Source organism: Erythrolamprus reginae, chromosome 4 (assembly GCF_031021105.1).
Source record: "Erythrolamprus reginae isolate rEryReg1 chromosome 4, rEryReg1.hap1, whole genome shotgun sequence".
In the NCBI taxonomy this organism is placed as follows: Eukaryota; Metazoa; Chordata; class Lepidosauria; order Squamata; family Dipsadidae; genus Erythrolamprus; species Erythrolamprus reginae.
The window spans coordinates 44,182,013-44,209,375 of record NC_091953.1 but is presented as its reverse complement, the minus strand read 5'-3'; the positions used below and the strand labels follow the sequence as shown (position 1 = coordinate 44,209,375).

The following is a 27,363-nucleotide window of genomic DNA, read 5'->3' as shown; positions in this document are numbered from 1 at the left end:
GATATTAAATAGTAATCGCTAAACACCTGCCATCTATTAAAGTGACTCTGATCAAGCCTGTATAAAGTTCAGCTGTTCTAGTAGAACTTTTCTGACATTTACTCAGTTGCTTCTTACAGCAAAAAACATGTTCTTCAAAAAGATTATAAAGATTATAAAATCCGCAAAGGGATTATGCAGCATCAAAGGGACTTCTTGTTAGAAGGTGTAAGTTGGGTGAACACACTGAAGACAATCATCAAGTGGAGAAACTGTGGCATAACAGTAACATTACCAAGAACGGGATGTTCCTACAAAATTGATGAAAAAGCAAGGATAAACTTGTTTGCAGAGGCTGCTGCTAAGAGGCCTCTAATGTTGCTTATTATAGCCAGTATTGGCAGACATTCCTACAATTCCTTTAATGTTGCTGGTAAGCAACATTAAAAGAGCTGTAGGAATTTCTGACCAATGCTGGCTGTGTATTACATATGACAACCATCTCCATATTTTAAATATGTCTGGGCTGTGGGTGGCAAGATAAAAACCTTTTTAATAAAGAAAACCATTCAGACTGACTATATTTTGTAAATATCTTTATCGAGTCTACCAGATACATGTGATGACATATTTTTGACATTGACATATTTTTTTCTCTGTGTTAGGTTTGATAGTTTGTTCTGGAAATCTCTTTGCTATCAAGAAGGAACATCCTTACCATTGGATCAGAATGGAAGACACTCAATGGCAGTAGTCAAAGCATCTAGGATTGTCAGAAGGAAGAAGAAGAACATGATAGATTCTAAAGCTCAACTATAGTTTATGACTTAGAGGTTCCTGTTTATTTAAAAATGCATAGTTTAAACGAGACAATGGGTTAATGCAATATGGGACCCAATTCTAATCCGATTGAAAATATATGGATGTAACAGACAGACAGATGGAAGGACGGATGGACAGACTGCACTTGAAATATAGCATTGGTAGACTCATGTTTCTTGTCTTGTCTACAGTGCAGGTAAAAGAATGGATTATATTAGCTTTGTCCCAGCCCATTGTAAATGCACTGCCTCTATATTTTACATAATTTTATTCCAATCTGTTTATGGATCCAAGCTATATTTATCCCTTTAGAATGGATGCTTTGTTCTGTTCTAAAAATATTTCCAGCTGATTTGCTCCAGTGTCTGGCATGCCCCTCCTCTTTAGCAACTGGCCATTGCCTGGTGAAGCAATTTTATCCTGAGCTGCTAGTGGATATACATGATTTTGTGATAAATCCATATTTTATTTTATTTTATTTATTTAGTCAAGTAATTCATAGATATAACATAATTTACATACAGTACATGGGTACTGATAGGACAGAACAATTGGACAGGTATGGTAAGCACACTGGTGCACTTATGCACGCCGCTTACTGATCTCTTAGGAATCGGGTGAGGTCAACAGAGGACAGTCTAAGGGTAAAGTTTTGGGGGTTAAGTGACAAAATCACATAGTGAGGTAGTGAGTTTCAGGCATTAACCACTCTGTTGCTAAAGTCGCATTTTCTACAATCAATTTGGAACAGTTTGCTTTGAGTTTGTATCTGTTGTGTGCTCATGTATTATTGTGGTTGAAGCTGAAGTCATCATTGACAGGAAGGATGTTGTAACAGATATGCCTAGGTCATGTCAAAGGTGACATAGTTGTAGGCTTTCTAAGTCTGGTTGCGTAAGGTGGGTAGAGGAGTGGAGGGTTCTTCTCATAAAGTATCTCTAATGTCTAATGTTTCTAATTTCTCTCTTTCTTTCTCTCTCTTTCTGTCTTCTCTTTTCTTTTTCAAATGGCTTCACCAATGCCTACTACAGTATTCATGCACTTTTCTAATGTCTAATATTTCTAATCTCTCCCTCTTTCTCTCTCTCTCTCCTCTTTTCTTTTTCAAATGGCTTCATCAATGCCTACTATTTACGCACTTTTCATGAAACTATTTTCTGATTTTTGTATTTCCCATGACAAATAACTTGGCAGAGACTTACCCTAAACATATTGAATATTCTTACAAAATGGTAGGGGGGGATGACAAATCATTGAACTGCATGCAAAATCATGTGAAGTAATAGTAATAGTAAAATAGTAATAGGCTGGCTGCCTACAGTGAATATTCTGTGGAGAAAAGGCTACAATGGTAGTTTGAAATCTGCTGTTACATAGTTATTGAAAGCAGAGGAAAGAAACAAGTGTTACCATATCTGAGAATACTTCTTTCTTCTTTTTTTAGACAAGTGCCTATAATAAAAAGGTGCATCTGACACCTAATGTTTTTAAATCTGATGTCAAATCTTTTAGCAGAAAGTTTCATTTTTTTCATGTATAAACTTAAATAAGTTTACAATTGTTAATTCTTCAAAATAGAGCAAAGTTATACATGTAATTCAATTATTTAAACAGATCTGCAATGCATTTGATTCCAGCATTTGGGTAATTTAACTGTTTTGAAATATAAAGGAAAGGAATGTACACTATAATAATATCCGGGCTACTGCTGCATTGTTTTCAGCAACATCTTTCCATCTTTTTAGATTTCTAGATTCAAGTCCTTTTTCCTCCTATGTGGAATTCCTGCAGAACTAATCGTGACTAATCACCTTTATGCTGATAATTATCAAAAATGTTCTGGTAATGCCATGTTAGCAAATCATTTAAACATATTTATATAGCTTATATTTAATGGAAATCAAATGCAAAGATATTTAAGAAGAATCGATAGCTAAGCAATTATTATGCACATTGACAGATGGTGCTTTACTGCTCTAGACCTATAAACACACACACACACATACACACACAAACAAACACCACAGTGACTGCCCTATGAACAGACTCTTCATTGAAGTTCAGAAGATCTTGCTTCTTTTAGCCGTAAATCTGCCCTACCCAATAAAATCCTTAATGATAATAGTAACCACAAAAGTCTGAATATTTTTATTTTTGAATAACCAGTGGTCTTCTTTCTCTGCCCATTTTCACATGCTGGATAAAGAAAAATTAAACTTATGTTTTATTTATTTATTTTATTTATTTATTTTGTCCAATACACAATGAGGGTTTTAGTGGGTATATATCTATATATACATAGTAAAATACATGATGAAGGTTATAGAAGAGATACTCATAGTAAAATATATCTAAGAAAGAATAGAAAAGAAGGTATAGTAATAGAACATATCAATGAAAGAATAGAAGAAGAGATATAGGACAGCAATAGGACAGGGGACGGAAGGCACTCTAGTGCACTTGTACTTGCCCCTTAGCTATGCTATGTGTGTTTGTATGATGTGCCAATTTTGTGCCAAGACCAATAATTACAAAAGCCATCCTGGAGGTTAATGTGTAGTCTTACTCTGGCTACTTAGAAATGGCTGCAGTTGGCAAATCTGAAAAAAGCAACTCTTAGATATTGACAGACTTGGACAGTTTTATCTTTCCCTACTTTCTAAATTTAAAAACCAGTCCATAGGCTTTGCTTTAACCCTAGTGAGACCAAGTTGCTTTAGGTATTGTAGGTTCAATATTTAAAGGGTTGCTACAAAGAAGAGGAGTCGAACCTATTCTCCAAAGTATCTGAAAGCAAAACAAAAGGCAGTGGATGGAAACTAATCAAGGAGAGAACCAATCTAGAATAAAGAAGAAATTTCTTGACAATTAAAACAACGAATCAGACGTCTGGTAGTTTTAAAGAAGATATTGGACAACCATTTGTCTGAAATAATATAGAGTTTCCTGCTTGAGCAAAGGTTGGACTTGAGCAAGGCAGGTTTCTTGTTTCATTGTATGAAAAATTAAACATTACCATTGTAATTTTGCAGAGAAGTTGGTAGCTTACCGTCTTTTTTGGAGTATAAAACACAATGCCCCTAATAAAAGAGGCTGGAAATTCGGGTGTGTCTTACACTCCAAATGTAGCTTTTTTGAAGCTTTTTTTCCAGCCCTAATGAGGTATTAGCAAGTGAACTGATCTTCCGTGCTTTGCCTACTTTTCTCATTGCTGCTCCCTCTGACAATCAGCTGTGCTTTAGCAGCTGTTTTTCAACCCTAACAAGATGTTAGCGAGTGAAGTGATCTTCTATAGTTCACCTGCTTTTCTCATTGCTTCTCTCTCTCTGATGATCAGCTGTGTTTAGAAACCACTTTTATCCCCAACCTTAGGCTGCAGTTGGCAAATGGCTGCAGTTGGCAATGGGCAAATCTGAAAAAAGCAACTCTTAGATATTGACAGAATTAGACAGTTTTATCTTTCCCTACTTTCTAAATTTAAAAACCAGTTCATAGGCTTTGCTTTAACCCTAGTGAGACCAAGTTGTTTTAGGTTTAAGAAGTTCTTGGCTCTGGGATATTTCCATCTCATGTTTTGAATGGATTTCTCCAAACTGATCCTGTGCACAAATCTAGGAGTTCTCCTGAACTCATGGTTCCTGCTCAAAAAAGAACTGGTAACTTTGGTTGAGAGGGCTTTTGCAAGCTTTACATTTTGCAATATTGGTGCCTGTTCCTGGACTCCACTCAGTCATGGCTTAGTCAGTGCTTTTTATGGGCTGCACAAGATTATGCAGACATTTTGACTGGTGTAGTGTGAGTCATTTATTATTTATTATTTATTATTTAGATTTGTATGCCGCCCCTCTCCGTGCTAATTATTTGACACACATGACATCTCTGCTCTATGACCTGCATTATTTACAAGTGTGCTTCTGAATGCAATACAAGTTGCTGGTGGTTATCTTAAAAACCCTTCTTATCTTCATGCTGGGTTACTAACAGGACTATTTCTCCTCAATAGTGCCTACCTATCCTATTAAATTCAGCAGGAAAGACATGCTCCACAGTATATTTGCATATTTGAATGTAGTGTATTTTTCGGAGTATAAGATGCACACCTTAGTTTTGGGGGAGAAAAACAAGTGAAAAAAATTCTGCCTCTGTCTCCCAGCAAACAGCACAGATTATATACACCGTTTGTTGTGTATTTCTGTGCACATGTGCCTGACCCATAGAAATAGCAAAGAATTGGAAAAATGTACATTATGACAGTATATTAATGCCACATTTGAGACACCTTTCCCCCAGGCTTATTATAATTTATGTTTGGTATGTATGTGCTGTTTGGTTTTTTTAAATTGATAGGGTTTTTAGTTTTTTCTTAATATTAGATTTGTGCCTGTTCAATGTTGTTTTATTGCTTGTTGTGAGCCGCCCCGAGTCTTCGGAGAGGGGCGGCATACAAATCTAATATATTATTATTATTATTATTATTATTATTATTATTATTATTATTATATGTTTTCTTAAATGTAGTAACACTAACTTCTCCCAATTATTTAAATACATCTACTCCAGACATGACTAAATCAAGGTTTAACTCAGCTGCCTTATCTTAATACTAAATTAGGACACTGATACATTTTAGACTATACTTGTACAGATGTTGTTAAAATTGATGTGGCTTTCTGGAAGTATAATTATTCTCTGCTATTTAAAAGAAGATACAATAGCACTGGGCCTCTTTAGATCAAGCATTTATTTTAAAAAGCTTCTTCATTTTGTTGTCTAGAACAATAATAAAGCAGTCTTTAAAATTAAGTCTAATAATTTGAACATTCTACAGACATTTCTAGTTATCGACTATAGTTAACTCTTTGCATCCAGTTCAGCAGAAAATAAAAATCTGCCCCCCTCTCTCAGAAATTTGCCTCCTTGCAGCTAGTTTCACCTTCAGTTTAGCACATGGCTGCAGCCTCAAATCAGCTGAGGGTCAGGAAGCTGATAATGAGTTGCTTGACTTAACAGGCTCTGTTCTGTTTGCTGTAAGGAAGTAAATTGCTGGGAGGCAGAGGCCAAAGGATACAGGTGGGTGGGGCTACATTAAGTGTATAAGACATAACCAAGTTTTCACCCTCTTTTGGGGGGTAAAAAGGTGTGTCTTATACTCCAAAAATACAGTAGTTTTTTTATTAAATTTGTTGTTTTTTATTCTCTTAAATATTATCTGGGTCTCTAGGGATAAAACAGAGGTATTTAAAAATTTTAAACGGTAAACGGTAAACATTCAGTATTCAGTGTTGGAGTTCTGCTTGTCATATTACATAGAATAATGGAAAAAGTCTAAAGCACATAAAAGCTTTATTAAAAAATTCATCATTGTTACAGAGAAGCAGAGCATAAATGGACCACACAGCTGGTTTCCTAGAGTATATTCCATTATTGGTTTAAATAATTTTGACTATGTTTGGCACAGTCCGTAATACATAAATCAATTCATGAATACATATAAGCATACTACTGAACCAGAATTTTGAAAGGATAGTGACATTATCAGCATGCTACAGTAACACAAAACTCTGATATCTGTGAATGACCCCAGGATGTGCTACGTTTGGCTGTAATAATATATTAAAATGTGTAATGTTGTAACTCTCCTTGTCCAAGCAATCTTAACAGAAATACAGTGGATAAATATAATTTAAATATACTATAAGTTATTTATTTATTTTATTTATTATTATATCTTGCTCACTCAAAATTTTCTCCTTATTTTCAAGGCAAATAAAATTCTGAATTAAACAAGAAAAAAATAGTCCTTTTCATACAGGAAATATACAGTACAGTAAATATAAATGTTACCCAAGATTATAGAGATATAAGGATTGTAAAACTCTGAAAAATATAATCCATAAACTAAAAAAAAAAACCCCTGGAACCCTATATTCAGGGTAGATATTTAAAGTATATATTATAGTATTAAGGAAGTATCATTTATCTTTCTAGAACAAAGTTGCCCAGTAATAAAACTTACTTATTTTAACGCTTCTAGTCTTTTTAGTGAAATGATTTTTTTTTAAATGAAGGAAAATCGCCTTCATAATCTCTCCATAATTAAATGGAATGTATATCATATTGTTGGTAGAGTATGAAAAGTAGAAATTTTTGCACTGTTTTGTGTGTGTATCTTTGTATGCATACCCAAACACATATACTGTATGTGTGTATGTTTGTGTGTATATTATCTCAAAAACAAGTACTCAGCATTGAAGATGCAACATATAAAAATAAATTATACATTGACAATGAGGTATCTTAAATTAAAGTGTTCTTAGAAGCTAATCAATAGAATGGATTAAATGTTTAAATATATGGATTCCTAATTAATAGTTGAAATATCCAAGTTCATTCAATGCACTGAAGTGAACTGGCTAAGCATAATGGCTAAAATCTTATTTATTTTTTATATTTGTCCTCAACTTTATCTTATTATAAGGAATCAGCTTACTTCAGCTATAGAAACCTGTATTTAGAACATGCATAATGGATTTTGACTTGTTTTCGAAACCTGTTGCCTTTGATCCATTAAATCTGCTTTAAATATCTTTCTTAGGATCATATTTCAGTCAAATGAACAGTGTGACAATTATTACAGTCCAGAATTTCTGAAATGGAAAAATAAGAAGTCTGAGACCATGTGAAATGAGTTAGTGACTGATTCCTTATTATAGGTTCCCATATGAAAAGGGAACAAATTTAGATTTGACAGAAACGATATTGTAATTTATAAAGTTAATCTCCCTGTCCCTCTCTTCATCGCATCTCTTCTGCTAACTGACTGGTAACATTCTATAGTGCTACCATATGTCATTGTCATTGACCATGACATTCTATTGTTTTCACCTGTATCACCTCCTGATATACTGTATTTTAGACACAGGAATGCAGCACCTTATAAGAAATACAACAGGTATTATCAACACGAGAACTTTACAACATACTTCCAACAATTATTATATTCATTATTCTAAATTTCTAAATTTAGAAGAATGAATATTTGGCTAGATTCCAACAGCTGAGTATTGCATAAGTAGCTAGGGCTTTCATTACTGTGAATAGCTTGCGTTTACTCACTTATAAATTCCATAGTTAAATATTAGGCTCTATTCTCCAAATAGTATTAATGCTTCCAAAACAGTATTATGGAAAATATTTATATTTTGAACATCAGTTACAACTTACAGGTCAAATATGATCAGAAGGATTTCATTGAATTTCATTCATATTATTTTTTAAACAGAAAACCTTTTCCACAATTATCAAAAGGCATTTTAAAAAGATATTCATACTTAAAAGTTGACTTACTATGTAAGTCCATAACTATTCATAAATAAACCATGAAAGGTTTTTAATTATTTGTGACATTTTGTATGCTTATTTATTTTACTTATTAATTGGATTTCTATGCTGTCCCTCTCTGAGGACTCAGGGTGGCTCACATCATATAACAAACAATATATAATATCTTGGATCCAATTAATTAATTAAAAATCTAAAACCCAAAAAACCCCATAAAAAACACTCATCCCATTCACTCAACATTCTCTCTATACATTCATTAGCCAGGAGACAAGAATCTAATGGCCCCAAGCCTGGCAGCATAAATGAGTCTTAAGACTCTTATGGAAGGCGAAAAAGGGGGGGGGCAGTACAAATCTCAGGGGGGAAACTAATTCCAGATGACCATGGCCCCCACAGAGAAGGCTCTCCCCATAGGAGAGTGGGACCTGACCTCTTGCTGGGATTCATGCAGCAGAAGGTGGTCTCAGAGGTATTCTGGTCCCATGCCCTATAGGCTTTATAGGTCATAACCAACACTTTGAATTGAGTCCAGAAACCAATAGGCAGCCAATGCAACGTGTCTGGGCAAGCCCATGACTGTTGTGCAATTGTGTTTTGCACAATTTGTATTTCAGTAGTCGAACCTCGAGGTGATAAGAGCATGAGTGACCATGAGCAGAGACTCCCTATCTAGGTAGGGCCACAACTGGTGCACCAGGTGAACCTGGGCAAACACCCCCCTCGCCATAGCTGAAAGATGATGTTCTAAGGTCAGCTGTGGATCGAGGAAGATGCCCAAGTTCGAACCCTCTCTGGGGGGGGGGGGGTGTCAATAATTCTTCCCCTGGTGATGATGGACAGAATTCTTGTCCTTGGGAGGCAGTACCCACAGCCACTCCGTCTTGTCGGGGTTAAATTTGAGCCTGTTGGCATCTATCCAGACCCTAACAACCTCCAGACACAGGCACATCACTTCCACAATATAAGTACATGCTTCTTCTTGTGCAGGTTTTTTTTTTAGAAATATTAACTAAAATGCAGTTTCCAATTCAATTAAATATACAGAGTACAATGTATATTTCAATGCACATAGGATACATTCCAAAATAGCCAATGAAACCTACGATGATTGACTTACCCCATTTAGAGGATAGGTTTTCCATCCCAGCTCTCCAATTGCAGTGGTTGTATCAAGCAATACAACTAGAAATAAATAAATAAAGTTAATTAAGAATATGCTTTAAGCAATTTAATTAGCAAGCTACACAACTTTATAAAATTACTATATTTTTCTATGTTGCATTAGGCAACATTTCATGAAAATGGATATCTTAAAATATATATTTTCCATTTAAACTCTTAATAAACATAATTTTAACAATCTTGTTTATAGATTGTCAAATATGCAAACCTCTCTAGGATATTTTAAAATGCTTTTTTGGCGCAGGAATCTTTAATAACTTGTGTATAGAAATGAACACAGATTGGCAAAAATGTCCTCAAATATAACAGCAAAATGAGACCTCATCTACAAAAAGATATTGATAAAATTGAACGGGTCCAAAGACGGGCTACAAAAATGGTGGAAGGTCTTAAGCATAAAACTTATCACCAAAGACTTAATGAATGCAATCTGAATAGTCTGGAGTACAGAAGGGAAAGGGGGGACATGATCAAAACATTTAAATATGTTAAATAAGGTTCAGGAGAGAAGTGTTTTTAATAGGAAAGTGAACACAACAACAAGGGGGCACAATCTGATGTTAGTTGGGGGAAAGATTAGAAGTAACACGAGAAATATTATTTTATTTATTTTATTTATTTATTTATTATTTAGATTTGTATGCCGCCCCTCTCCGAAGACTCGGGGCGGCTCACAACAAGATAGAACAAATCATAAATAATCCAAATAACATTAAAATATTTAAAGATTTAAAAGAACCCCATATACTAACAGACACACACACAAGCATACCATGTATAAATTGAACATGCCCGGGGGAGGTGTTTCAATTCCCCCATGCCTGACGGCAAAGGTGGGTTTTAAGGAGTTTACGGAAGGCAGGAAGAGTAGGGGCAGTTCTAATCTCTGGGGGGAGTTGGTTCAGAGAGTCGGTGCCACCACAGAGAAGGCTCTTCCCCTGGGGCCCGCCAACCGACATTGTTTAGTTGACGGGACCCAGAGAAGGCCCACTCTGTGGGACCTAATCAGTCGCTGGGATTCGTGCGGCAGGAGGCGGTCTCGGAGATATTCTGGTCCAGTGCCATGAAGGGCTTTAAAGGTCATAACCAACACTTTGAATTGTGACCGGAAATTGATCGGCAGCCAATGCAGGCTGCGGAGTGATGGTGAAACATGGGCATACCTAGGTAAGCCCATGACTGCTCTCGCAGCTGCATTCTGCACGATCTGAAGTTTCCGAACACTTTTCAAAGGTAGCCCCATGTACTTTTACTGAAAGAGTAGTAGATACTTGGAACAAACTTCCAGCAGACATGGTTGGTAAATCCACAGTAACTGAGTTTAAACATGTCTGGGATAAACATATATCCATCCTAAGATAAAATACAAGAAATAGTATAAGGGCAGACTAGATGGACCATGAGGTCTTTTTCTGCCGTCAATCTCCTATGTTTCTATGTTGGAAATGTAAATACAATCAAAGGACCTACTGCCACATGTGATGGATGTGCCTAGAGGCAAAAAAAAAAAAAAAAGGAGAAAAATTCAAAAATGAATAGAGGAAATTATGGAACAAAAGTTTGAATTAAAACCAGAATTGTTTTGTTGGGGATTATAAAAAGAAATATAGACAAAAATGATTAATACATTATACTTCATATAATGACAGCAGCCAGAATTACATATGCCCAAAATTGGAAATCAGAAACAGCCCCTACAAGCTAAATAAGTAAATAATGAAAACATAATTTATCATACTTTTATTTAAAGGTAAATACTGGTTTTTGATGTATTCAAAAGCAATGTGATATTTGTAGAAGCAGTGTAGAATATTTCAGAAGGCTTTTGTTTATCTGAATAAAAATGTGGAAATTGGTGGAATATATTAAATTAAATGTTCCTATAAATGCTAGCAGAAAGGAGCAGCAGCATGCTATAATATTTACAGGAAAACTGTTTTGTGTTAAGGTGATGTCTGAAAGTCCTCTGTGCTTTATATTTGTAGAAATTTGATATTTAATGAGATTCATGTTTAGTTCATATTTCTTTCAAGTGGAAATACTTAACTGTACCACAAAAATAGCACATACTATAACTCTAATCTTGATCTTTTATATGGAATAATAACAAGAAGTGAATAATGCTTCATAGGTTCTCTTCTAGAGAACTCTAGGCATTAAACACCCACATGCTGTTGATACAACCTTCTCTGTATTTGAATATAATGTATACGAATAAGTAGCATAAAATATAGCTTGCATTTTACAGGATACAGATTCTGAGATTTATGTTAAACTTATAAATGTTATAATGTTATCAAGAAAATATGGTCTTTTTCCTACCATTTGTGAATAAATAACATATTAATTATTCTGTTAAATAATAAGACCACACTTAGCTACACAGTATGTAGGATGTTTTGAATCTTCTCAACAATAATTACAACCAGATTCAGTCATTAAATAGGAAAGAGCACAATTTTAACTGCCCTTCTAGACACCAGCAGATAGGCCAGTCTTATTTCCTTGACTAAGGTAAGGACAGAGCATAAATTGAAAGAGGGTTTGGCCACCTCCTTGACCTTGAGGAATAACACAAAAACAGTCAAAACAAATGCATGAGATGAGTTAATTTTTTTTTGAAGGGGAAGTTGTGAATCATTCAGCTATCAAGACATAAAGGACTTAACCCCTCCCCAAAACCAGTATTTTTAATGGTAATCATAAATGCTGAAATCTAAATCAGCACTATATATAATACATTGCAGTAACTGATTCTATAGGTAAAATAATAAATGTTGGAAAGCTATTGCCAATATCTTATGCTCCAGAAAGAATTACAACTGATGGATTAGTCATAGCAGAGCAAAGCTTTTCATAGCTATGAGCGACATGCATCTAGGACAACACCTATGTTGTAGGTTCAATATCTAAGGGGTTGCTACAAAGAAGAGGAGGCCAACCTATTCTCCCAAGTATCTGAAAGCAAAACAAAAGGCAATGGATAGAAACTAATCAAGGAAAAAACCAATCTAGAATTAAGGAGAATTTTCTTGACAATTATAACAATGAGTCAGAAGTCTGGAAGTTTTTAAGAAAAGACTTGACAACCATTTGTCTGGAATGGTATAGTGTTTCCTGATTGAGCAAGGATTGGACTTGAGCAAGGGAGGTTTCTTGTTTCATTGTGTGAAAAATTAAACATTACTATTGGAATTTTGCAGAGACGTTGGTAGCTTACCATATTTTTGGGAGTATAAGACACAATTCCCGCCCCCCCGCCCACTAAAAGAGGCTGGAAATTTGATTGTGTCTTACACTCCGAATGTAGCTTTTTTGAAGCTTTTTTTCCCAGCCCTAATGAGGTATTAGCAAGTGAACTAATCTTCCATGCTTTGCCTACTTTTCTCATTGCTGCTCCCTCTGACAATCAGCTGTGCTTTAAGGAACTGTTTTTCAACCGTAACATGATGCTAGCGAGTTAAATGATCTTCTATACTTCACCTACTTTTCTCCTTGCTTCTCTCTCCGATGATCAGCTTTGCTTTAGAAACCACTTTTATCCCCAATCCCCAAGTGTTTTAAAATGATTTTCACTGTAAACAATGCACTTGTGTATTTTTTTTACAAAAAAATTAATAAATGAAAAATAAAAATACATATGAATCTGACAGCTAAAACATGATAAGGAAAATACTGAGTTAGGCAGGACACCCTGAATAAATCTCACCAAAATGCCAAATGTATTCTAGAGAAGCATTTAAGTAATAGCTCCCTACAAACAAATGACATAATAAATCGCAGCAACCAGTAAAATGCTTTTGTAGATTTGGGAGGGTTTTTACCCGCCTTTAATAATCTCAGAGTCATTAGATTTTATCCCAAGTAAGTCCTGTACACTAGTATTGTAAAGGAATTTACAATACTAGTCTACAGTATTGTAAATTCCTAATCCGAAGCAACTAGAAAATCTATTTTCCTTGACATCTGAAAAAAAGAGGAGTTACTTTCACTGTTTCTTGCTGTATTATCGAACCTCTTCCCCCACATCATTGCTGATCTGCAAAGAGCCCATGAAATGAGACATCTGAGATACAAAGGCAAATGTCCTAGAGAGTCAGACAATGGAAGCCCTGACCCACTTTCTTGATTCACTCAGCAGCTTTTCCCTGTCTCACCTCACTTTCTCATCCTTGATCCTGATGATTGGCAAAATGCTAGTTCTGGAAATCCCCCAATCCATCTCCTTGTACTGAAGAACTTTCTAACAATGGTGCTTCGATAAATGTTGTTAGGATCAGACTCCATCAACCTTTCAGGCAAATATATTTTTCACTTCTGAAAGAAATGCTAAGTCCCTTGTGTAAAGTTCCTGCTTTTGGAATTGATGGAATGTCTGCTGCAGAAGGTGTTTTAACAATAGCTAGGTGACTATCCGATGGAGATGCAGTAGAAGTGGATAACCACATTGGGGAGGGTTGGATTAGGTGTTCTTCAATTTCCCTTCCAACTGGTTACTTTCTGTGATTTCTTATGCTATTATGGGTTTGATCTCTGAACTAAGTTATATATAAATTTCAGAACCTTGGTGGTTTTCTTTATGCAGCATAAAATACATTTCTGGGCAATGGAAACTGATCTTCTTTGTGTGCCTTTTAGTACTTCTGAAGTTATTCTCTGAATTGACTAAAAATACTGGAAAAAAACTTACAATGTGTTGTGATTCAGCCTGAGGCTCCTCAGGGACCGGCTGGATCTCTGCCGTATCCATGCCCAGAGGAGGAGGACAGTGAACAGGAATGGGGAGGACCAGGCAGACGGGGGAGAGGAACGTCAGGAAGAGGAGGAGGGAGAGCAGCCTGAGACCCTCGGGGGGGGGGGGGCTCTCCCCAGCTAGTAGCCTGGATTCATTGGATGAAGACGCACAAGCTATAATAGACATGAGGCAGCGACGTGCAGCTCAAAGACGGGGCCAATTAGAAAGGTATTTCCATCCCTGAATTGGCAACAGCTGGGTTTGGGTATGGTTCTCCTCAGCAGGGTTGAAAAGGCAGGCCCGCCCTTACAGTCTTGTGGAGAGGTATCAACTAGGAGTCCTGTGACCTTGCTTCGATTCTCGGCGTCTCTGATCTTGGCTTGTGGCCTAGAAGTCTGGAAGACTTGGGGGAGGCGTGGGTTTTATTATTTCCAGCGTTGTTTTTGCCAGCAAGAATCCTGTTTTGTTGCCTGGCCTTCGTGAAACCTCTGTGAAGCTTCATAGTGTTCTTGTCTGTAAGAACAGTTTTTGTTACCTGTGTTTGCTTTGAATTATATAAACTGCCTTTGCTTTTTACTAGTGTGTCTGGATACTCTTTTTGGTTGGTGTTGGCGTCTGGGGGGACCCAGACAGAACAACAATGTAAGCCATCCAGAGTTATCATGTGGTGAGATAGATGGCTACTACATTCTACAAACAAACAAACAAACAAAAACAAACAAACAAACAAACAAACAAACAAATGAAAATCAACATAGAGAAAATGTGGCTGGATCAAATTCAGTGGTAGAATCATCAGGGAGGTGTACATAATCCAATATCCACAAATCTGTTTTGCACTGCACCTTATAAGGAACAAAAATATTTGCTTTCAAAATGTATTGAATTTAAGGACAATATCATTTTACAAATGTAAAAAGATGTTTTTGCAAACATTTCATGTTATGAAGTGGGAAAGGAGAGCATACGCACATCCATTGCAAATTATACCTCCCTTCTAGTTTCTATGAATGTTTTCATTATCACCCCCAGTTTTGGAAGTATGAGCAGCCAGAGAGGTTTCAGATGTGAAATGAGAAGTAATACCAGCAAATTTCTCTTTGTTTAAGCAATATAGCTCCAAAATTTGGGGCCCCTTCTCCTTCTCTCTCTCACTCACTCTTTCCCTTTATTTCTCCTTTTTTCCTTCCTTCCTTCCTTTTTTTCTTTTTCTCTCTCTCTCCCCGTCATCTCAAAGTCACTCATTCCTCACGTAGTAACTATCATCTCCATATGCACAACCATTGCAAATTATGTCTCCCTTCTAGTTTCTATTTAATGAATGTTTTCATTATCACCCCCAGGTTTGGAAGTATGAGCAGCGAGAGAGGTTTCAGATGTAAAATGAGAAGTAATACCAGCAAATTTCTCTTTGTTTAAGCAATATAGCTCCAAAATTTGGGGCCCCTTCTCCTTCTCTCTCTCACTCACTCTTTCCCTTTATTTCTCCTTTTTTCCTTCCTTCCTTCCTTCATTTTTTTCTTTTTCTCTCTCTCTCTCCCCATCATCTCAAAGTCACTCATTCCTCACATAGCAACTATCATCTCCATATGCACATCCATTGCAAATTATGTTTCCCTTCTAGTTTCTATTTAATGAATGTTTTCAGTACCACCCCCAGTTTTGGAAGTATGAGCAGCCAGAGAGGTTTCAGATGTGAAATGAGAACTAATACCAGCAAATTTCTCTTTGTTTAAGCAATATAGCTCAGAAATGCCACCAAGAGAATTCAAAAATAATTCTCAAATATTCCGAATATCAAAACAACAGAAGCCTGTTTTAAAAATAAAGAATGGGATCGAGAAAATGGAAGACAGATTTCTGCAAAACATTGCTTTAATGATTTGAAAAGTTTTTTACGTGGCACTTTAACATTGTGTTGTCTTTGGGGAATAAGAAAATGCAGGAGGAAAAAAAAATCAGGCTACTAGAAGGAAGATATAGCCTAGTACAAATATAATAATCGCAGATCAGTTCACTGTAGTTCAGAGAAAAAGAAACAATATTCTTTTCTATGCTGTAAATACAAACAATACAACCAAGGTTAAAATAGTTTATCTTATGGTATTCTGCTGATGTATATCCCAAACGTGAGACACAATTAAGTCTTTTCTTTCCCTTCTTCACTTGCATCTCTCAAAACCTTTCTTCTTTCAACTTTAAAATAAAAACAAGAGCCATGTGTCTTAGAAAAAGAAATAATATCTGCTAATGATGCATATTTCAGGGCTATATGGAGCCTGTTTATTTGTTTACCACATTTTGTATAGCCACTAATTTTATAAGAAAATGACTCTGGGTCCTGTACAAATGTCAAAAAAAGAAAACCAATAAATGCATGCTGTTTAAAACTTTATTAGAATATATTAAAAAGCCCACAAAACAAGAGAGAATGAAATTAACTACATTAATCACAAAAGCTCCCCATTTCCCTGCCGTCCCAGGCCTGATAACAAAACACGCCCGCCAGGGGTCAGTTTTAAAATCTTTTGCTATCGGTTCCTTTAGGCGTGGCTTATTTTGTGGTCAGGGTTTAATTGATGGGCATGGCTTCCTGGCCCTGTGACTCAGTGTGCATAGGTTCATGTTCATGTGACTGGGCAGACGTAGTTTCATGGTCATGTGACTGGGCAGGTGTAGCTCGCTAGTCATGTGACTAGATGGGTGTGGCCAACTTGACATCACTAACATCAGGGATTAGGATTCGGGTGTCTGGCCTCTCCTCATCTCAAAGGCCTCAACGAGATACAATTTCCCTGACTATTTATTTACTGCTAGTGAATATCCAAGATATATTATCTAATTCTATGCATATATGCCATATGTGTTACATATTACATAGTATATAGTGTGTATAGGCACACAAAAATATACATTATCTACTATGTATGCTGTACACACACACACACACCCCTGGTCTAAAATTATACACATTCCACCCTTACTTACTGCGTTTTGAAAAACGCACCCAAAATCCACTTTCTGCCACACATTTAACTATAATTCCTTTACATTAGAACATTACACACACACATAGATATTCTTTCCTAACTTGCACATGACAGTTAGAGCCAGATGTCATAGATTGAGTAAAATGTAGTGAAACTCACTTAACAATGTTCTGGCTTAGAAACCAAAATTTGGGGCTCCTTCCCCTTCTCTCTCTCTCTCTTTCACTCCCTCCCTCCCTCCCTTTCTTTCTCATTTTTCCCTTCCTTCCTTCCCTCCCTCCCTGCTTCCTTCCTTTTTTTCTTTTTTTCTCTCTCTCCCCCTCAATTTAAAGTCACCCATTCCTCACGTGGTAACTATCATCTCCAGTCATAGTCATGAAAAATCATAGGAGCCTAACTTGTTAAACCTTTGCTTCCACCATTTCATAAGATAAATTATTGCCAGCTAGAAAACACTTTGCTTAACCAGAGGGAAACACCTGATGCTTTAATTTCAGGGGGGTGGGGAATAAGCTACTGGGAAAAGTGAAATACCCAGATCCTACAAGTTCTGATTTTACACCAGGAAGGAAGTCTCTGCATTCTTCTCTGCATATAGGCAGGTAATGGCCTGTTTCCCAACTTCTGGTGGGCCCAGTAGGCTTGCGTTTCATCCTTCCCAGGCTCTAAAGGCTTCCCTGGAGCCAGGGGAAGGCAGAAACACCGCCCCCGTCCCCCTGGAGGCTCTCTGGAAGCCAAACACTCTCCCAGAGCATCTGTGCAAGCCAAAAATTAGCTTCCGGGCACACACAGGCACATTGAGGCTCAGCTAAGGCAAAGGCTCGCATGTCATCAGATATGGCTCCATGTGCCACTTGTGGCACTTGTCCCATAGGTTCACCACTGGCTTATAGCTTTTGATTGATATAATGGGGTGTTGGGAGGGGAGGGTTGCACTTGTGTCAGAAGTAACAAAGTGCTTCTGGGTTAAAGGAGTATCCAGTGATATCACCATTGCTCTGGACTGGAGATATCCAGCTTGGGGCTTCCTTATGTCCCTGGCAGGAGCTTGAGTGAAGGACGAGCATTCAACCCTGCCCCATAGCAGCTCTCAGGTCTCTAACATGGGCTTGCCCAGTCTCCCACTAGAACCATTATGCCCCAAACATAATAATGATAATAATAATAATAATAATAGTAGTAGTGCAGAAAGAAATTTCATTTCTTATTTTTTTATCATTCTAACATATGGCTGCATGATACTGGGCAGCTTACAACAATTAAACACCTGTATAAAAGAATAAACAATAGTATAAAAACAATATAAAATCATACAAAAAGTTTATTTACATTTAGTCTTATGTCTTTTTAACTGCTTGAACAGCTAAGCAGTCTGATGTTTTCTCTTTTATAATAATTCCTTAACTGATCCAGTCTGACACTTTTGCACTCACTGTTCATTTATTATTTACAATGTTAAGCAACAAGCCTTAGCAGCATGTGCATTTTACAGGTGCATGGCCAGGCTGTCAAACTGAAGTACATGCTTGAGAACAGCAAGCCTTGAAAATCTCATTCTTTACGGTACACAGTCTGTTATCTTGTTATTGTTCCAAAATAACAATCCGTCTGCTGTTTCTAATGTATGCTAAAATGTGTGGGCTTTAAAAATACATTCCACACTGCCAGCTATCACTTGACTACTTTTATCTACTTGTTCCATTTGGTTTCCGCTGACCATCTTGATAATTTAAAAGCAAAGTGAAAATAAAGAAACTTTCTCCCATATGATAAGCTATTTTATATATGGAAAAGAAAATGTTCCCTCTTTGCTTAGAAATCAAATGATCAGATTTCTGAATCATGTCAACTGTGCTTCAAATACTAAAAATTTACAATGGATGCCTATTGGGAAAGTGGATATTCCTACCCTTGTAACCTTACAACTATAAAAATAGTCTGTCAATATGTACCTTTCCAATTAATTCAGGTTTTCGTTATACAACATCACAGCTGCTCACGTTTCCTACAGGGTTGGTTTCTAAAGTTTTTGCCACTGGTTCTGTGGGCGTGGCTTATTTTGTGGGCATGGCTTCCTGGTCATATGACTCACTGGGCATAGCTTCATGGTCATGTGACTGGGTGGGCATGGCCAACGTGATGTCACTAACGTCAAATGTTAGAGTTAGGGTGCCTGGCCTCTCCTTGCGTCAAAGACTCAATGAGATACAATTTCCCTATTTACTACTACTTAACATCCAAAATATACTATTTAATACTATGTATATATGTCATATGTATACATAGATATTACATAGTATAGTGTGTATAGGTACACAAAAATGTACATTATCTAATGTATATACTATATGTGTATGTACAAACACAGCTCTTCTAAAACTATACACATTCAACCTCACTTACTGCATTTGGGAAAACACACCCAAAGTCCACTTTTTGCCACACATTTAACTATAACTTTTGAACATTAAAACATTACACATGCCTTCAGATGTTCTTCTCTGGCTTGCACATGACTATTAGAGCTATTAGAGGAGATGTCATGGATTGAGTAAAATGTAGTGAAACTCACTTAAAAATGCACTTGCTTAGCAACCAAAATTTTGGTCTCAATTGTAGTCATAAGTCAAGGACTATTTCTGCCTTCCTCTGCACTGCAGCCTTGTCCTGATAAACTCCTTTTCCTTTCTGGTAATTTTCCAGGTGATATAAGGTTTCCTGCTGCAGCAGGGGGTTGGACTAGACGACCTCTGAGATCCCATCTAGCCCTAGATTGCTGTGCTGTTTTAAAGTGTCTTCTGAAACTATCTCTAGTGCCAGGTTTTGTGGTCCTTCCTTCCTTCCTTCCCTCATCCTTCCCTCCCTCCCTCCCTCCCTCTCTCCCTCTTTTTCTTTCCTTCTTTCCTTCTTTCCTTCTTTCCTTCTTTCCTTCTTTCCTTCTTTCCTTCTTTCCTTCTTTCCTTCTTTCCTTCTTTCCTTCTTTCCTTCTTTCCTTCTTTCCTTCTTTCTTTCCTTCCTTCCTTCTTTCTTTCTTTCTCACTGCCTCAATGGCTGCTTGCTGTTTTTGCACTTAAACTTAGAATGGACAAAAGTGGCTGGTTTTCCTATTTGTTGTTTTTTAAAAAACAGCAAATGAAGAGCACATGGACCAGCTCTTGCAATGTGACTTTGGGAGGTGCTAGCCTGGTGGGGTGATGGCAGGGATGGGTGAAAGAAGAACTCTAGGTGGTGAATGTGGTGGTGGCCCTCTGGGCCTTTGAATAGTGCAGGCTTTCCCAATGGACGGGGTGGGTTCTAACTACCTCGCTGCTGCTTCCTCCTGTGCCACATGACTGCCTGTGCTTCTTGCATGTATACATGCATGTACAGTGCCAAAAACTCAGGTTCTGCAAATGTGCAGAAACACAAACAAGTAATTTTTTTAAAAAAAATAGGAAGTATATTTGAAAAACGTTTTTTAAAAGATGGCGGTGGTGCCCACAGATCGGTGCTCACTGAACCAGTTTTGTGCTGTCAGGGTGATGTCACCAATGGGCTGCTACTGGTTTGGGTGAATTGGATCAAACTGGGAGGAACTTGCCTCTGGTTTCCTAGTGGGGTAATAATACATCTTCCATCAAACAACCAAACTGTGAAAGCACCAAGAATTCCATAGTTCGATCCTGAGCGATAGAGATTGTCTTCTACTGAATTTTAGATCTACACAAGGACTGTTGCTTAACAGTAACACTCCCACCATCTGCTTCTTCTGCATATAAGATTTATAAGCACAGGTATACAATGAAGAATGAGATTTGGGAGTAGGGTTTTCATTTCTTAAATACATCGTACTTGGCAATCAAGGTATGTATCAGTGGTGGGATTCAAAAATTGTTACTTCCGGTTCTGTGGGTGTGGCTTGGTGAGCATTGTAGGGGAAGGATACTGCAAAATCTCCATTGCTATCCCACTCCAGGGAAAGTATACTGCAAAATCTCTATAGATTTTACCAGTTTATTTATTTTATTTATTTATTCATTTGTCCAATACATACATAGGAAGAAAAATAGACATGTAGTTATATATATAAGGGTAAAAGTGAACTTATAGGAGAGGATATATGAAAGGAAGCAAATATATATGAAAAGCAAGAGAAAGGAAGACAATTGGATAGGGGACGAAAGGCACACCGGTGCACTTATGTACGCCCCTTACTGGCCTCTTAGGAACCTGGAGAGGTCAATCGTGGAGAGTCTAAGGGAGAAATGTTGGGGGTTAGGGGTTGAGACAATTGAGTCCGGTAATGAGTTCCACGCTTCAATAACTCGATTGTTGAAATCACATTTTTTACAGTCAAGTTTGGAGCAGTTCGTATTAAGTTTGAATCTGTTGCGTGCTCTTGTGTTGTTGCTGTTGAAGCTGAAGTAGTCATTGACCGGTAGGACATTGCAGCATATGATCATGTGGGCAATACTCAAGACGTGTTTTAGGCGCCGCAGTTGTCTGAACTACTCAAAGTTTCTGTTACCAGTTCTCTAGAACTGGTCAGAACCTGATAAAACCCACTTCTGGTGTGTGTGTATTATATATACACATAAAAATATTCCAGGTTATGAGTTAAATTACAATTTAGTCTCAAGAAGCTGCATACTAGTTGATGTGCACTCATCTGTGCTTTATAACAACTTTGCAAGGAGCATTATAAATGCTACTTAAGCTGAGAGTATGATGAAGTGAAATTCAAATTAGGGTTTTCTAAATCAGATTAGTTATATTATTCCATCTTTCTGTAATCGCCATCCTGAATATATATGAGACTTCATTCCACTTCTTTACCAATAACAGGCTAAAGCATCCTTTGTCAGGCTGAAGCCATCATGTAGAGTTAGAGACTTTGACCTGCCACAGTAGATCAGTATTAGGGGAACTGGGAGGAGTAGTTGTATGAGAGGGAAAGTTACTAGCCACAACAAATTCCTTTCTTAGAGTCCAAGGTCATATTTTGTTCTGAATCAACTGATGTAAAGAGAAAGTCGGTGAAATCCCTGCACTCGGACTGGTGGGTGTGGGGATGTGGGATGAACCTTAACCTGGGTGGGGAACTGGAAGGAAGTTAGTATCGGGATGGCAATGTGTGACCAACATGGCTCTGCTAATAAATTGAACCTTGGATGAGAGAATTGGACTGGGATCTGATTTATTTCTCAGATGCTACTTGGGGGTGTTGACAATCTTATTATTACTACTAAGAGTCACCAGATGCTGATGGTGCTGCTTAATTGTCTTTACTTGGTAGCAAAAATGTAAATTAATATGTCAATCTTTTGTCATATCTGAACATTAACTGAAATGACATTATTATGGCGGGATAGACAAACATATTTATTTATACAGTCAGTTTGTACAGTTATCAACATCACACAAAGTAACTCTGGGCAGCATACAACAATAAATATATGAAAACAAAAAATGAAATCATATTGTACAGGAAAGATTGAATTAAATGCAATGCCAGAGCCTTCATAAGATATTCACAATCTCTTGAGATTGCTAGACTTGATAATATAGGCATGTCTTGAGACACTTAAGGAACATAAAAAGGGATAGGACATTTTTCCACACAATATTTTTGTATGGAAGAATATTCCATAAGACGGGCACTACAGCAGAGAAAGTCCACATCCTAAAACCTCTCAAATGTAAGTCCCTAACAGACAGGACCTGAACCATTCCCTCTCAGCTACATTTAATGGAAAGGAAATGTGTCATTGGGGGAGATGCTGTCCCTCTGATAACTTAGTCCCATGCCATAAAGGACTTGAAAGATTTAAACCACAATTTGAATTGGGCCTGGGAGCAGACTGGCAATCAATTCAGCTCATAGATCCGAGGTGTGATATGCTGTTGTAAGAACACACACAACTACTCATGGCACTTCAGTCTGAACTGGTAAAGTTTCCAGATCCTGTCCAGGCAACATACAGTTCACTACAGTAATCCAATGTGGAGGTATCTAGGTTGGCTATTTCTGCTCATCCTGGTTCCTGAAAGGTTTAAAGGGATCCATATCATCCACTTCTTCCAAGATCCTCTGAAATGCTATATAACCATATTTTCAATTATTTTCCCCCAAAATGGGGCATTAGAAAACTAGAAGAAAATTGTTCTTTATGGTGGGGTCCAGCAATGGCTTTTTGACAATCAACCAGAACCTCATTAAAAGGTAAAGAAACAATCTCCTTTCTCAAAGAAGAATTAATCATGGCTAACAACCACTTACATGCCCCCACAGGAAGATATGATTCTCATGAGAAGATGGCTGTGCTCATAGACTTAAGGGTCCTGTCCACTTCCTCACTCCAACAGGATTCAAACCATTCCCAGATAATAGCACAAGACTTCTTTCCAGACAACTTCACTAGGCCTGGACTAAGGTTGGCATTCAATCACAAAGGAATTAAGTTAATAATTGAGAAGTTCAGCTTTTAAATTATTCATCTGAATCCATTTAACTATTGCATGTTAGCCTTGCCTTAAGGCTAATGTAATTTCAAACTGGTAGCATACAGACTTTGGAACAATTATTTGGCCAGCAAACATTTTTCGAAAGTGCTTTATATGAATATTATTAATTAACCAATATTGGTTAATCTTGAAAACAAACAGGTTCAGACTTAATTAATATTTTGATGAGGCATTCAGGGCTATTTGAGAAACCACCACCTTCATCATTACATATAAATAACAATATAATGATCTGCTGTATTTATGCTTCAAATATCGCCATAGAGTTATTAGGAATCTAAAATAAAATATATTTTAATTTTACTTGATTTGATTGGATTGGATTGGATTGGATTGGATTTGTATGCCGCCCCTCTCCGTAGACTCGGGGCGGCTAACAACAGTAGTAAAACAGCATGTGACAATCCAATATTAAAACAGTTATTGTAAAACCAAACATACATACAGACATACCATGCATAAAATTGTAAAGGCCTAGGGGGAAAGAGTATCTCAGTTCCCCCATGCCTGGCGGCAGAGGTACTTAATATGTTTGTATATACATACATTTTAAGCAACTTAAAATCCTTAAAATAGTTTGTCAATGATGCACAAATCATGAACTGTCATTGGAAGTCTGAGCTTTCAAAAAAGGATACTTTTGGCAATACAATGGGCTAATGTATTTCAGACAAGATACTTTGATTTTTTTTCTCCTTTTTTTGTCCTAATCAGTATTTATCTTTCCCTCTTATCCATGTTTCTTTCTGTGATTAGATTAGATTAGATTAGACTAGATTAGGTTTGATTACATTAGTTGTATTATTTATATGGGGGAACTGTAGAATATGTCAATCTAAAATGCTTTTAAATTATTTCCTAATGTTGCAGAAATCTGAAGTCCCACTGCAATTTTTATCACATTCTTGTCCTCAAAATGTAGTGCTTTAGGGCAGGAAACTATGTACTGTATTACATAACTGAAAGCGATAACATAGAATGAATGAACTCTGCTATTATCTATATAGATGAACAAACATCATGTTTTCTTAATCATAGTAAATATCAGCTCCGATAAGGTTTCCATCCAATGAACATTTTTAAAGGATCAAGATGCAGAATTTTCTGGGATTTTCTTACAAATGACATCATCATCATCATCATGATCATCATTATTGTATCACAAAAACAGTAATACACAGCAAATGAGATTTATATGCTGGATTTCATATCATAATATCAGAAATCGTACACTTCCCAAGCATCTAGGATGGTGTGATTGATTATTATTATTATTATTATTATTATTATTATTATTATTATTATTATTATTATTATTATTATTATTATTACTACTACTACTACTACTATTATTGTTGTTGTTGTTGTTGTTGTCGTCATCATCATTACTGTTGTGGTTATGTAAACACTCAGTAAATCAGTTTTCTTTTTCAGATAGCAAGACATAACCATTATCAGAATACACCAAACTATGTTGACATGAAACCAGACACTTTTTCTCAGTTCTCTATTCTTCCTCTAGTTTTACTAATAATAATATTTATTACATATTTAATATTTAAGAATATTGCTCAGTTTTCCTCAAAGTAAAAACACCTTTCTGTCCAAATTTCAAAATAAAATCAGCTATTTAATACGGTATGAGGATGCAATTTGGTTAATATTTATGCCTAATTGTTCCCTCTGTATGTTAGAAGTTACAAATATTCTTCTCCTTCCAAATGATCAAAACCTCTTTAATTTATTTTTTAAAAATGGATTTGTGAGAAGTATGTTCTAAGAAATCAAATCTTGAGTGATATACAACACCATAATAGGAATATGTCTAAGCAAAGGATGATTAAGAAGGGAGAATATACCAGAAGCATTGCATTGCTATTCTAGAAAATAATGTCATTTTGAGTCACTTAGTTTAAAGTAATTCTCTAAAGGGCCACTTCAATCTTACGTGCTTCTTATATAACCCAGTGAAACAAGGGGAATGCCACTGAGACTTTTTACAATGCTTCTGAATAGTTGCGAAGAGCCAGACAGATATATGCATATACATTATCCATGAACATATACACATACACATAAATATTTTGGAGGTATGCCTTCGAGTCAATTTCAACTTTTGGAGAATGCTTGCATATGTCCGGGAGCAAAAAGCTCACAATTCGCTCATGCCTGTCAGTTGTTGGAGAACCGATCATGAAGGGAATGGAGTGGAAGTGATGTGCCGGTGCCTGGAGGCTGTTGGGGTCTGGATGGGTGTCAACAGACTCAAACTCAACCCGGATAAGATGGAGTGGCTGTGGGTTTTGCCTCCCAAGGACAATTCCATCTGTCCATCCATTACCCTAGGGGGGGGATTACTAACCCCCTCAGAGAGGGTCCACAACTTGGGCATCCTCCTCGATCCACAGCTCACATTAGAGAAACATCTTTCAGCTGTGGCGAGGGGGGCGTTTGCCCAGGTTCGCCTGGTGCACCAGTTGCGGCCCTATCTGGATCAGGAGTCACTGCTCACAGTCACTCACACCCTCATCACCTCGAGGCTCGACTACTGTAATGCTCTCTACATGGGACTACCTTTGAAAAGTGTTCGGAAACTTCAGATCGTGCAGAATGCAGCTGCGAGAGCAATCATCGGCTTCCATAAATATGCCCATGTCACACCAACACTCTGCAGTCTGCATTGGTTGCCGATCAGTTTCCGGTCACAATTCAAAGTGTTGGTTATGACCTATAAATCCCTTCATGGCACCAGGCCAGATTATCTTCGGGACCGCCTTCTGCCGCACGAATCCCAGCGACCAGTTAGGTCCCACAGAGTGGGCCTTCTCCGGGTCCCGTCAACTAAACAATGTCATTTGGCGGGACCCAGGGGAAGAGCCTTCTCTGTGGCGGCCCCGGCCCTCTGGAACCAACTCCCCCCCAGAGATTAGAATATCCCCCACTCTCCTTGCCTTTCGTAAGCTCCTCAAAACCCACCTGTGTCGTCAGGCATGGGGGAACTGAGATATTCTTTCCCCCTAGGCTTCTAGAATTTATGCATGGTATGTTTGTATGTATTATTGGTTTTATAACAAGGGTTTTTAGCTGTTTTAGTATTGGATTTCTACATGCTGTTTTTATCACTGTTGTTAGCCGCCCCGAGTCCACGGAGAGGGGCAGCATACAAATCCAATAAATAAATAAAAATAAATAAATAAATAAATAAGAGGATCTGCCCACCTGCCCAGATGTCTTTTACCCTCTGTGCATGTACATAATGTTTTGCACATGCACAGAGGGTAAAAGAATCCAAATGGTGGCATCCAGGCAGGTGGTGGCGGAACCTTGCACTCCCTTCAAGATTGGATCTCTGACAATTGACAAGACGCGGGAGAATTGGGAACATTTCACCCATGGATCTGTCCCTGCAATTTTCTTGGCAAAGTTTTTGAGAAAAGGTTTGTCTTTATATCCTTCCTAGGGCACAGAGAGTGGGGCTGACTCCAGTATTCCTCATAATTTTCTTAAGTACTAATAATATTCCTAATATTCCTAATATTTTTTAAAGAAATGGACAAAATCTTATCAGTATAGTTTTTTTAGATCATTATTTTTGTTGCTGTACAATGAAATGCCGGCAAGGCACTTAAAGATCATATCCATAAGAGCCATTGTCTTAAACCTCCTGTCTCTTACCAAATAATCACTTCTTTAGAATGTTTTCCTATCTTCTCACATTTCAAATAAATTTCAAGGAAATAGGGCAGTGATGACGAACCTTTTTTTCCTTGGGTGCTGAAAAAGCATGCATGCACCCAATTGAACATG

At 37.2% G+C, this 27,363-nt stretch overlaps 1 protein-coding gene across 1 annotated transcript in view; it reads right to left on the bottom strand.

Annotated features, from left to right (window-relative positions):
• Positions 1-27,363, bottom strand: part of EPHA6 (EPH receptor A6) — a 475,355-nt gene that overhangs the window by 436,424 nt on the left and 11,568 nt on the right. The window contains exon 2 of the mRNA XM_070750196.1: positions 9,263-9,327. Coding sequence (XP_070606297.1) covers positions 9,263-9,327 — 65 coding nt within the window. The remainder of the gene's footprint in view (positions 1-9,262; positions 9,328-27,363) is intronic.